At 39.6% G+C, this 14,068-nt stretch overlaps 1 protein-coding gene across 1 annotated transcript in view; it reads left to right on the top strand.

The window, feature by feature from the left end:
- LOC149324005 (zinc finger SWIM domain-containing protein 6-like) overlaps positions 1-14,068 on the top strand; it is a 131,999-nt gene that overhangs the window by 96,323 nt on the left and 21,608 nt on the right. The window contains exons 5-9 of the mRNA XM_089495293.1: positions 2,796-2,975; positions 5,347-5,523; positions 5,778-5,924; positions 8,471-8,617; positions 10,119-10,379. Of these exons, the coding sequence (XP_089351419.1) occupies positions 2,796-2,975; positions 5,347-5,523; positions 5,778-5,924; positions 8,471-8,617; positions 10,119-10,379 (912 nt within the window). The remainder of the gene's footprint in view (positions 1-2,795; positions 2,976-5,346; positions 5,524-5,777; positions 5,925-8,470; positions 8,618-10,118; positions 10,380-14,068) is intronic.

The following is a 14,068-nucleotide window of genomic DNA, read 5'->3' as shown; positions in this document are numbered from 1 at the left end:
GACCTTGAAACGGTAGTACATGCTCTGGTAACCTCTCGTTTGGATTTCTGCAATGCGCTCTACATGGGGCAACCCTTGTACCATACCCGGAAGCTGCAACTGGTGCAGAATATGGCGGCAAGACTGGTCACTAATACATCTAGGACCAGTCATATAACACCGGTCCTTAAAGACCTTCATTGGCTGTCTATTTGCTTCCGGGCGCAATACAAGGTGTTGGTTATTACCTATAAAGCCCTAAATGGCTTGGGCCCAGGGTACTTGGAGGACCGCCTCTCTCCGTACAATCCGCTCCACACACTCAGATCAACCGGAAAGCAACTGTTAAGGGTTCCGGAGGTCAGATTAGCTACCACCACCAGGAGGGCTTTTTCTACTTCGGCCCCCATCCTCTGGAACTCGCTTCCCGACGAGCTCCGCTTGGCCACCTCACTGAACCAATTTAAGAAGGGGTTAAAAACACACCTTTTCAAGCAGGCATACCCCTGACCCCTGATTCCTGACACCCGATGTGTCCCCCCCTCGTCAGCATTGTTGAGCTGGCATGAGATGTGGTTTTAATTGTGATTTTATTGTGTAAATTTGGTGTTTATGATGTTTTGTATTTGATGGTTTTGTATTGTATGCATAGATGTTGTTAACCGCTTTGATTTGAAGAAAAGCAGTATATAAATAAAATTTTTAATATTATTTATTATGACAGGTTTCCCTTAGACTCACCATAAATCAGAAATGACAACAACAAGAAGAAATGATACACAAACAATGGTCATAGTCCTGTTCTTAGTCCTGACTAAAATGAACTAGAATAGTCAACAGAATTTTACCTATCAGTTTATTCTCCATTCATCAATTGATTGAATAGGTCTACTTTAGATGGAACTAACAAACAGGATAGCAGCTTGTGTGGCGCTATCCCACTTTTGCAGTGTCACAAAAGAAGAAATTGCATTGTTTCAAAACAAAAACAGCTTCATTTATATATTGCTTCATATTGAACTAACAGTGTCTAAGTAGTTTACAACTGTAAGCTAATTGCCCCCAACAATCTGGGTACTCATTTTAGCGAACTCGGAAGGATGCAAGCCTGAGCTCTTTTGCTGGTATTGAACTCGCAACCTTATGGTTTTGAGTGAGTGGCTGCAATACAGGCATTTAACCATTGCGCCACCAGGGCTTCACCTGGCAAGGACTGAATTATCTTAAAATTGGGTAGGTTCCATACTATATAGTATAAAAATATAATATGTATTATGCATCAAAGCAACTGCCTTACAATCAGTGTGTTTTTTGGGCCATTTTGGGGGGGGGGGTCATTGCTAATTTAGTAGACTTTTTTTTTAGCAGTTCAGCTCTTGAGTAAATGAACTTCATGCTAAAGAAAATGAGGGAGATGGTTACAATCTGCTGGCTTGCCTTTCTTTATTCATACTGTTTCCTAACAAGATCATACTTGCATATTGTCAAGAATATACTACTTACTTTTGGGGCTGAATTGCTTCTGGGGACCAACATAATATATGGGAACCTTTTGTTGCAGACTCACATTTATTTTCTTTGTTAGTCACATTTGGCTGCTGTGCCTCCCTCCTTGAAAGGCTGTCATTCATTTTTAGCAGATACTGCAGTTCTCTGAAGTGTGTAAAAACTCTTCCTTGATGAACAAATGAAGTGTTGCTAAATAGTACTGGTGGATGTCTTCACCATGCATGTCAGAAGTCTGCAACAGCAGTAAGACAGCTGATTTTAAAAGCGATATCTTAAAATTGTTCTAGTAGTCCTTGATTTATTCATGCCTCTCTTGGCATGCAGTGTCAGGGATATAATTCCTGCATTGGTTCAGAGTTAAATGTCAGCAGAAAATTGAAATTCTAAATTTTCATGAAGGGTATTTCATGCATAATTGTAGGAATAATTATGAAGCATATTTCTATTTTTTGAAGGGAAAGCCAAGCATTACTGAATCAATATAGCTGAATTTAGCAATTCTTTCATCATATCTACAGAAAAATAACCCAACCCATATATCCTAAATTAACTTGTACCTTGGTAAAGAGAGATCAGAGTGGATTAAATCTTCTGGTTTTTTAAATGAATGTGTAATTCTGACTTCGTGTAAATTGGACGTTTGGGATTTTCCTTGGAATTTTGTTTCACTTTTCTTAAGGTCTTACATAAATTTTAAACTTTTAGTAGGCTGTTCATCTGATTTCCACTTGACTGGTTAGAGAGGGGGGGGAAGGGAGGGAGAGAGAGAGATTAAGTGCATCTTATTTGGACATCCTTCAGTTAGAAAAGGGCAATACAGATACATTCCTCAGTTTTTCATTAACCAATATAAAATTGAGCTTTTATTTTGAAATTTCATAATCAATTTCCACATGTATGTTCTCTTTTCAGAATCTGAAAAATTCAGATTTACTGAATGTGTAACACAGTATATTAAAAATCAAAAGGACAGATCATTTTGATTGGTGTAACTAACTTTTAGGTTCTTTGTAGATATGCATAACATCTTTGTTAAATTCTATAGTTTTGGGTTTTCTTGTAATTATTTATTTCTTCCAAATTGCCTGCTTTCTTACAAAATAAATGTTCTGGTTAGCTCCTTTCAGGAGACTGAAACAGTACTGTGCACGGGTTGCTATTACAGAATCCTTGACATTGTGGTGGCAGACTGGATCAAGTGGTTTTGCAGGGTAACATTGGCATCCATTTATAGACTTGCATTTCCTGTGCTTTTCATAAAGTTTAAGGTAATGTGCCTCCATTGAGTTTTGTGTATCCCTTAATAGGTGCTCTTTGGATGTGTATAGTCTTAAATCCCCATTGCAAAGTGGAACAAAAGGCCAGTTGGCTGAAGCAGCTGAAAAAATGGAACAGTGTTGATGTTTGTCCCTGGGAAGATGGGAACCATGGAAATGACTTGCCCAGTCTAACCCATGCTTTGCCTCAGGGTGTAAATGCAATCCAAGGTGAGCCCTCACTTAATATCCTCCCTGAACTATCTAAAATATACTTTTGTTGCACAGTTGCTTTTTGTTCTCTATTTTGCCCTAACCTTTTTTTTTTCATTCCATGGTGATGCTATACTTAGTAAAAGGATACTTATGTTTACAAACAGTAAACACCAGGGTGAGCAACTCTCCCTCCACCCCCACCCCCAGTTGGACTTCAACTCTCATCAGCTGTAGCCAACGTATACATTGATGGGAAATTGTGGGAGTTACAGTCCAACATTATCTGGCATATTTTCTTCTGTTCACTCACAGGTACTGAAAACATCTGTGGTGCTAGATGACTTACTGCAATTCTTTGTATATTGATCACCTTCTCAGCTTGGTTGAAGGTTGAAATCCAAACTTTACTTGCAGAATATTCTGTATGGTATTAAATATTACCATATATACTTGTGTATAAGTTGACCTCATGTATAAGTCAAGGGTAGGTTTTTGGACGGATTTTGATATGACTTGTGAATAATTCGAGGGTGAAACCTAGGGGCACTTAACAGGATAAAGTGTGTGTGTGTGTGTGGGGGGGGTAAAATCTGGTATGCCTCCAAAAATAAACAGAAAAAGATTTCAGAGCTTGAGGAGAAAGACATTCCCACCACGATCACTGTTGCCGTGTTCCTCCCAAAGAGGAAATCTGGGCTGCCTCCATCATAGGCAGTACAGAGCTATGCTGGGCAGTGGGAGAAAAGAACGCATGAGGATGGGGGAGAAGAAGCAGACTGTGGTCAGGATGCAAAGGGAACCTTTCTCTTTTTGGGTCTGGAGAGGGTAAAAAGAGGGGGTGGGGTTAAAATCCAGTTTGCCCAGCAAACTAAAATAATAAACTTAGGGCCGGTACAGACAGGCCAGAATAAAGCTGCTTTGGGTCACTTAGGAGGTATGCTGTTTCAATGATGCATGCGTCCTAAGAGGCCAGAAGCTGCACCAAAGCTGCATTCCAGTCCTAAGGACTGGAGCATGGTTTTGGCATGGCTTCCAGACTCTTAGGACACATGCATCATTGAAACAGCATACCTCTAAAGTGACCTGAGGCAGCTTTATTTTGGCCTGTCTGTACCGGCCCTTAGAGCTTGATGGGGCTCTGGAAGTTAAAAAGAGAGGGGGCTAATATCTAGTTTGCCCAATGGACAGAATAAACTTGGAGCTTGATGGACATGGGGAGAGTAAAAAAAAAAGAGAATGGTTAAATCAAGTGTGCCCTACAATCAAACCCTACTTATACTTAAGGCCCAGTGTAAATTGATAAAGTTGATCCAGTTTTTGGGGTCAATTTTTTGAACAACGTTTCTTGACTTGTACACAAGTATATACAGTAAATACTCCATTTCAAGGGCAGTATTCCAGCTCGCACCACATTGACATTTGTTTGTAATTGCTTGCACCTGTTCTCTAGATGCCCTTCCATTGTAAATACAGTGCTAAATATGACATTAATAAGAGCTGCATGTACCTGGGGTTGGGATGATGTAGTGACATGGATATGTTTGCATTGGCAGCCTCTTTTCAAAAGTTACTAAATGAAATGTTAGTAGCTTTTTACATACGATGAATAAGAATTTTTATTGATGCCCCAAAGAACATACAAAAAGACTTGAATTAGTTTTATCCCAGAATCCTGAAATGACTGGGACTCTGAGCACTGGTTGAATATTGCATTTCATAGGGGAAAGCACACTTTGCAAGCTTTCTGAAGCTAACAGTTGCAAGATTATATGAGAGCATTCAGTAGATAACTTTCCACAGCATGTTATTTCTCAGATCTCACACAGTTTCATTTGTCTGATTAACCTTTCTTCTTCTGTTACACTCCCCTCCTCCATATTGATTGCATAGGGATGTCAACAGTCGTTCTCCTACAGTTCACTGATAAATTAAAGTCACCATGACAGAGGGAGTGTCTTCCTGCTGTACAGAAGCACATTGTACTTTATACAGTTTGTATGATTTGAAGGAGCACCTTTAAATTCAGTTGTAAAGTTTCCTTCGTATAGCAAAGCTATAGCCATGCCTCAGTTTTGTTAGTTTCAATCTGTAATTGCATGGCCTTAATCTACACAAACACACACACTCAGTCTGAACACCTAGTACCATTCTGTACATATACAACACTAAGAGGATGTGTGCTGACCAGTTGTAGACTACCTTAGTTTACTATTAACATATCCTGACATTTTTTTTCAAAGTAATTAGAATGTGTTAAATAAATCTCTTATTTTTGGGGAGTTTGTCATCATAGCAACATTAAGAGACAGGGAACAGGAGGGGATGGGGTGAGTGAAGTGTTGCCATATGATGGTATAAATACTGAAGCTATTTGTTGGCTGGACAGATTCATCAAACAGGTCTCACCGGACAGTGTTCACTCGAGCCATTGAGGCGTGCGATCTCCACTGGCAGGACAGCCATTTACAGCACATTATTAGCAGTGACCTGTACACCAACTACTGCTACCATGATGATGTTGAAAACTCACTCTTTGACTCTCACGGCTGGCCCCTCTGGCATGGTAAGTTTATCAATTGGAAAGACATTTTCATGACTTAGTGCTTTGTTTTGTTTCTGTGGCACTGTTTTAGGAGGCAGGGGGTATGAGAAGAAGAATGACACCATCTGGTCAATGGCAACAAATGATCTTTCTTCTTTTTAAATTACTGTTCTTGTAGATTCTTAAACAGACCCCCTTGTATGACCCTCTGTGATAGGTTTACTGCTGTCATGCTCTATTTTTAATAAATTCCTGTCCCTTTTCCCCTCTGTTAGAACATGTGCCTACAGCCTGTGCAAGGGTGGATGCGCTGAGATCTCATGGCTATCCTAGAGAAGCACTGCGGCTTGCTATAGCTATTGTCAATACTTTAAGGAGGCAGCAGCAGAAACAGCAGGAAATGTTCCGGTTCCAGAAGAAAGGTGAATGTGGGCAAGAGGAGGGTAAAGGGCACAGCATGACAAGAGGAGCACTGGAATGGTGCCAAAGTGTAATACAGAGCAATAACTGATTGTAGCTGGTAATGAAAGGTGAAAGGGATGAGATAGCTTTTCTGTACTGTCCAGTAAGAGAACAGCAAGAGAATGGTCTTAATGCTGGTTTAGAGCTTTTCAGTTGTGTTCTCAATTTCTTTCCCCATCTAAATACAAAGTTAGAAATTATATAATAACATTATCTTTAAAAAAAAACATGTATAAAGATATCCAGGGTACAAAGTAATTTGACAGATACTGCACTGTATATCATGTTGAGGTTTCTTCACACTGTATTTACAGATGTGATGCTAAGATTTTTCAGGTGACAGCTGAGCAACTGTGGCAAGTGAGTTTTGAAAACATGTATGTCATACAGATTTTTATCAGAGGTCCAGGATGTTTTGAATGTAAACTTGAGTGTGTATATAATGTCTGAAACAGATGTTGTGGTCAGATTAGCAGTGTAGTTGTGGAATGGGTTTCATCTGTGTTCATAAAAACTAAGGATTGTTGTTGTCATGAAAGTCTTATGGCATTATCTCTTATTTAATTTTTTTAAGGAAAGACTATGCCAAGGTATCACAATAAAAATATAAAATGTAAGCCTCCTTTCTTAAGAAATTTGTGTGTGATCATGGCCTTCATTTGAATTTTGGAAATCTGTTTAGTGTATTTGTACATTCAAAAATTTTCAACTAGACTGCACAAGAACCAAACATGTTGATGAATTTTTTTTTCACTTTGTGCATTACTCACATAAATTTGGAATGAATTTGGGTTCTACATTGGGAAGTAACTGAATACACTGTTCTAGAGGTTCCATGCTTATAGCTGCTAAATTTCACCAATAAACAGCTGAAATTGATTCTTTCTCAGTAAGCAAAGGTTAGTTAAATTGGAAGTGTAGAAGTTGTTCACCAGATTATTTCCATGGTTTTAGTCTCTGCATAATCTCCAAAGCATCGTTTATGCTGCCTTCTGCTATTTTCTGTACCAATATTTAAAATTAAAAGCTAGGTGTTTTTAACTAATTAATATTAACAAACAGTCTGAAAGTACCTTGACCTTCTGATACAAGCAGTAAATTTTGCCTTTGATATATTCTGTGAAGTAGTGTAGGAAATAGACTTTTTAAAAATGTGTATACATCTGTTCTTTCAGGATATTGCTCTCAAAAAATAAATTTGAGCGTGTCTAGATACTTATACATTTGTACTTCACTTGTCTCTGCTCCATAAAATTTAGCCAATGATCTAGGGCACACAAGATACAGCATATATGTAATTCAAGCTACAGCTAGGTTTTTGTGACTCTTAGGTAAGAAAGCTTCAGGCATTGCTTGTTCCATCATGACTTATAGTCAAAGCCTCTTCTCACTGTTCCATTCATACTGCTGTTGCTTCCTCCCTGCTATCCCTGTGATGCCAAATATAGGTACCATAGCTGATTGCCCTTCTGCTGGGATATTGCAAGGACATCTTCCAGTTGGTGCTGGCAGCCACAAAATGAGTGCATAAAGTTTGCAGTTTAGTTTGCCTTAGGTTCCCTGATGTTGCCATTTTCTCATGGAAAGAATTTTGCATTTCCCAGTTAGATCAGCAGTAGGCCTGAGCTGTTTCCCCCCCTGACATCTCCAGTTGTCAACAAGCACTCTTCTGATCCATGAGCCTCAGCAGGTGCTGCTCTGTAAACATGGACTGTGGATTCTGTTCATAACTGATCTGTTACTTTTTCAAATTAACTACTTTTTAAGACTTTCCTTGTGAAATGTTTTGCTTTGTGTTTCTTTGTTTCAGTTCTGCTGGGTTAACTTAGTTAAAATAGTTCTCCTTGTTTTTGTCTGCAAGGAAACTAAAATAGATATCTCTTCTCTGCAGACCACAACAGTATTTCCTGTTTATAAACTCTACAGCAATGGCCCTAAAAAAGAGTTTGGATAGCTCAAGGAGCCTTCCATAGACTGTAGAACAAGCAGTTCTGTTGCATGGCTTATCATGAAAGGCAGTGAAAAATTGCTTTGTTTTTGTTGATGCTCAAAGTTCAGCTGGCTTATGTTCTTCTTCACCACAAAAGGAGGGAAGAAGCTGAATAAAGTGTCTCTTCTCTGTTGGGTGAAGCAGTGTTCAATCATGATGCTTCTGTGGTTAGTCTCGATCTAATGTGGGTGACTGGCAGAGTTCCCCCCACCCATGTGTTGTAAAATGGAACTTATCCACTAGCCATCACTGTAGCACTGCTCTAGATAATGAACAATAATTCAAATCTTCCAGGAAGAGAGAAAGAACCTCTGTCTGGAAGATCTGGATTCAGTCCCCTGCTCATTTGTGGTTGTTCACTGGTGGTGGATAACTCATTGCTACCTTCTGTTTTCCTGTCTGAAAAGTTAGATTGAATAGAATGACTGTTTTAAAAAATGCAGTGTGTTTTGAATATTAAAAACACTGTGTCATCAGTAAGGCTGTGTGTTTTGTTTTCTGTTTGCCCGGATACAGAACTTCTCCATAAAGGAATAACCAATATAACTAACCTAGAAGGGTGGGTTGGGCACCCCTTGGATCCAATTGGCACTCTTTTTAGTAGTCTTATGGAAGCATGCAGAGTGGATGAAGAGAGCTTCCATGTATTCTCAGATTTCACAGGTAAGATCAGGCCATAAGTTAAAATACATACTCTATGTTTGTGTGTATGTGTGTGAGAGAGAAAGAAAGAGAATAAGTATTTAAAAACATATTGTCTCTTTGAATTTGAATTTTAAAGGAAAACTAACATTGGAACTGTTGTTAGTAATCATGCTTACCGTATATACTTGTGTATATATTGACCTCTTGTATAAGTTGAGGGCAGTTTTTGTGGGCAAAATCATGGATTTTGATATGACCTATAGATAAGTCAAGGGTCAAACTCAGGGGCATGTAACAAAGGATCTAAATGGAGGGGGAAACACACCACTTCCCTCCCTCCTTTTCCCTCTCTGGACCTCTCCCAAAGGTCATAGTCTGGGCATGCAAAATGTGGACATAGACCTCCAGTATCCCTCCCTTCCCCACAACCTTTCCCAAGGCTGATGGCTTGCAGAAAGGGAGGCAGAGATCTCTTATTTCTCTCCTCTCTCCCTTCTCCACAGCTTTCTCAAGACTCACGGAGAAGTATTATCATATTGACCCGTATATATGTCTACCTAGGATTTTGGAGCCCATTTTTTGGGCTTAAATTTTTTGACTTGTAGATGAATATATATGGTAAATGAAAATAATTTTTGATTTAAATCTTAAGAAAAGGGTTGTTGAAGATGCATGTGAGATTGATGGGTTTATGGTTTGTGTTGGAGTGGGATTAAGGATTTAAGTTTACCATTAGAATGTAGAGACATGCCTCATAACAGGTCAGCTGTTTGTTCACGTAGCTCAGCTTTCCTTCCAAAGTCCAGATACCTTGGACTTCAGCTCGCACAATACTTTACCATAGTCCATATTAATTGAGGTGCATAGGAAACATGACCTTGCTAATGGTATTTGCTGTGACTGGCAGTAGCTTTAATGACTCAAGTTCGCAATTATACCTACCCTCAATGTTTTCTTAACTGGAGATGCCAAGATTGACTCTGCAAATCTTGTCTTTTGCAGTTGGTGTTGTTATTAATAGTTTTAATAGTAATACTTAACATTTGTATAGCATTTTCATGTTTTCATAGAACTAATCTAGTCACAGTCTTCATAACAACTTTATAAAATACAGTACCATTATCTCCTGTACTACAGATGGGATGAATGAGTAAAGTTAAGAGATAGCAGTTTGCATAAGACAACTAGTGTAATAATAGCAGAGGTGGAATTCAGCTATCTATAGATAATAGCATTGTGCATGCTGATGCAGATATTATTGCTAAACCTCAGTTGCAGTTCTAAATGCTGTTGATTTTCTGTCACATCATTTGGCTTACAGTAAATATTAGCAAAAATTGGGAAGATTATTGTGAAATGTGGGAAGGTTGCAAATGTAGAAGAGGACAGACACAAAGTAGTTAAATTACTAAGTGACTTGATGGTTTACCTGGATTCCTTGTGATTGGGCGGGCTATAAATAAATCATTATTATTATTATTATTATTATTATTATTACCTTTTGAAATTTTCATTCCAGATAATATGGGCCAGTGCAGATCTCTGGATTACTACCACCTGCCTACTCATAAATTTTTGGAAGAAGGGGAAACTTTCCTGACATTAGCTGTGGAAGTGGCATTGATAGGACTGGGGCAGCAGCGAATAATGCCGGATGGCTTGTATGCACAAGAAAAGGTTTGTCGGAATGAGGAACAGCTGATTTCCAAGCTCCAGGAAATAGAACTGGATGACACCCTGGTGAAGATTTTCCAAAAGCAAGCAGTCTTCTTATTAGAAGGTAGTTTTCTGTTGAAAATACCCCTTTTAAAAAGTAGTTTCTTATTCAAAAAAGAAGTAAAGACCAAGTAATCCTGTGAGAATTGGCTTCTTTGGTAATTATCAGGCTCTGAGGAATCTAATGGGTGTTTATAGATCAGCTTTCAATCTACTGTCCCTATAATGATGCAGAGATGCAGAGTCTTATCTAGATTGTATACATTAAAATATTTTCGGGTTTTCTAGTACTGTATTTTCTGGCTTATAAGGCGACTTTTTAAGTCTGCCTTATGCGCCGAAATTAGAGCCCAGAGACAGGCAAATGGCATAGCCACCTCCCTGTCTCTGGGCTACTTGCTGGGTCCTCTCCCAGCCAGCTGGCACTCGCGCTGGCTGGAGGGGGCCTCTCTGGAGGCCTGCGAGAGGATCCTTGGCGGCTCGGCTCTCACCGCCATTTTTTCCCCAAAGGCGGTGGCGAAGCGGCTCCAGAGCCATCCGGGCCGAGGAAAAGAACCGGCCCCTTACTCCTCCACATCGCCGCCGCCGGGGATCCTCCAATCCTCCAGCAGCTTCAGAAGTCCTCTGCGGAAGCCGCTGGAGGAGTGGAGGATCCCGGGTGGCGGTGGTGGCGGCTTCCGTGGAGGACTGCTGAAGCCGCTGGAGGATAGGGGGATCCCCGGCGGCGGCGGCATGGAGGAGTAAGGGGCCGGCTCTTTTCCTCAGCCTGGCCGGCTCTGGAGCCGCTTCCCCGCCGCCTTTGGGAAAAAATGGCGGCGAGAGCCGAGCCGCCGAGGATCCTCTCTCAGGCTTCTAGAGAGGCCCCCTCCAGCCAGTGCGAGAGCCCCTCAGGGGCGTCCAGGGATGCTGCCGGCGGGCGACTTGGGGGTCGTCTTATACCCCCCCCCCCCCATCGCCTTATACGCCGGAAAATACGGTATGTTCTGGCCAGTTCCAGCTGACTTGAAATGTTACATTGCTCTCTGCTAGGACATTCATAAATACACCTCTTTCTAGTTATATATTAGCCCGCGAGTACTCCCTGAACTATTTGTCTAGCCCCTCTAGACTCACTGACATTTTTTTCTGGCCAAAAAACCTTCAGGAGTGGCAATTTACCTTTTAAATAGGTTGCCCCTCCCCGCACATTTTTAACATGAACAAAATCTATTTTCCCCAGCTGCTTACATTTTTTGTTTTGGAAGTCCATGTCACCCAAGAAGGAACAGAACATTGACTCCCAAACATGCCACAGTTTCTCATGCTTCTATTATCCCTGTCCAGACATTCTGTATAAGAGTTAACCGATCATATGCGGATGAGAGGTTATTCGTCCCACCCCTTCTACCATCATTTTGCTCACATGAAAAATGATAAGTCTACAAAAGAGAGTCTCTTTTGGAACTCCTCCATGTGGTTTGGAACTCTTTTTTTTTTTTTTTTTTTTTAAGGGTTCTGACTTGTGTGGAGAGCATTCATGGATAGAAGGTGCTCTCCTTAAGACAAGCAACAGCTGAGGAGATGCTCATATGCTTACTGAACCCTGGTCCCATTGTCGGACTTTTGCAGACAGAAATTGTAAATTAAACTTTAAAATAAAATAATTTTTAAAATAACCATTGTGCTGACTCACTTAAGATCACTTATTTTTCACACACTGATGAAAACTCACTTGATTAGTGAATGCCCATATGTTAAAAATGTCACTTTAGCCTAAAACAGGCTATTTGTGCCAAAAACTTGGCAAGGGAAGAGCTGAAATGCATTGTTGCATCATGAATAGATTGTGAATCATAAAAATGCATTTTAAAATATTAAAAATAAAACAAAGAAAATGCATATTTATTTTACTATGAAGAATACCTTTTTATGGCTCTTGAAAAGTTGCCCCCATAATCACATCTGATTTGTATTGGTTTTACAGAGGCAGTGCTGTGCCTCATGGCCTATTTTCATGACTACTAAAATTGTAATTATTTGTATTAAAATAATCTTAAAATAGTTACAACAGGTAAATGTAAGAAGCAACACTGGCATTAAAGCAAGGGTGGATAACTGATATGTTGTGCTGGTTCAGTGCTTCACACCTCCTGGCATCATAGGTATGCTCATGCCCCGGATATCACAGATTCCTTAGTTGAGGGTGTAGAGTTTCCAGGAGGTGAAACACCCAGGAATCTGACTTTGCTCCACCTTCATCTTCTCCGAACAGGCAGAGCAAAGTTGCAAAAAAGGCATCCATCTTACATTCCCCCCATAAGTTAGCATGTATTATGGTGATGCTCTCAGCTGTTATTTCTCACTGGAGATCATACAGAACAGTAGAGATAACTCTGTACACCACTGGCCTTCCCAGCTGAGAGAGCAGGTTGTGACTGTGGAATTCACATTATTATTGCCCCTCTTCCTCACCTTATTACTGTTTCAGAGACTGAAAGAGAGTTTAAACAGCTTTGATTTGGGCTGGGCATCCCCAAGAGCCTTCCTAGACTGCATTGGGGGACTGCTTGCAGGTCAAATTAGGCTTGCAGGCTAGAAGTTCACCTTCCATGCTCTAAAGCCAATGGTGTCATTCTTATTATCTGTTTCTGCTATTTATTATTCATTTTAATTGATTTTTATCTCATCTTCCAAGTATATTATTTATTTACTCATTGCATTTTATATCTCGCCTTTCTCCCGTTGAGCTCAAGACAGCTCAAAAAGCATAACATATGCATTTTATGACTAGAAAAATAAAGAACGTATTTAAAAAAACATAACATATGCAACAACAAAATGCTAGATATTAAAATGATAGAATTCCAAATGTTAAAAATTATAGTAATTAAAATAATAATCAGATTTAAAATAGTAGATAAATATTTGCCAATCCACAGCCCCATAATATCTTCAAAATTCTTCGTAAGTTATTTTAAAAGTAGTAGCATTTAAGAAGTTTGTGATGAGAAAAATCTGGCTCGGAGAGAATCCATATTGCTATTAATGCTAATTATTAATATGAGAGTATTTTTAAAACAATGCTACTATTTTCTGTAGCTTAATTTTCCAGCAATCCTGTGATACCAACTTTTTTTTTTTTTTTTTTTTTTTTTTTTTTTTTTTTGCATTAAATCAAGAATGCAGAGGTAAACTTCCAAATGTAGTTGGACTGTAGTTGGATCTCTCTGCTTTGGTTATGATAGCCACAGTTGATGGGAAGTTTAGTTACAACAACATCTTGAGGTATGCCCATGCCCCTGACATTATAGGTATGTTCATCCCTATGTGTTAAAGGGTGGATTCGTCCAGTTTCAGCTTCCTTCCAGATGGCTCTTCAGAGTCTCCAAAACCAGATGAATATTCATGGAATTATTAGGGTAAATGGTTATCAAATTTTTCAGTACCTTGACATTTTCATAAAACCCACACCCGAAGCTGATGACATTAACATTCCTTTTAAAGATGGGATTCATAGGGATATGCCTAACACCAGGTAAGACCGGTGACCCCTCTGGCTTAGTTTGTACTTACCAGCAGTGGGTTCCCAAGGTTCTAGACACAAGTCTTTCTCAACCCTGCATAGCTCTGCTTATGTATTAAAAACTTCTGCAGGCTTCAGGTTTAAATGGTAAACGTCTGGGCAAAGGGAAGTGTGAGACGCTTTGTTAATTCTGTAGCAGTCCATACCTTGTAGCTTGTATCTCAGTAGCAGAACGCATGTATAATTTCTGA

Source organism: Sceloporus occidentalis, unplaced genomic scaffold, assembly GCF_023333645.1.
Source record: "Sceloporus occidentalis isolate IW3139 unplaced genomic scaffold, rSceOcc1.0.p SCAF_1, whole genome shotgun sequence".
In the NCBI taxonomy this organism is placed as follows: domain Eukaryota; kingdom Metazoa; phylum Chordata; class Lepidosauria; order Squamata; family Phrynosomatidae; genus Sceloporus; species Sceloporus occidentalis.
This window is presented reverse-complemented; position numbering and strand designations above follow the sequence as displayed.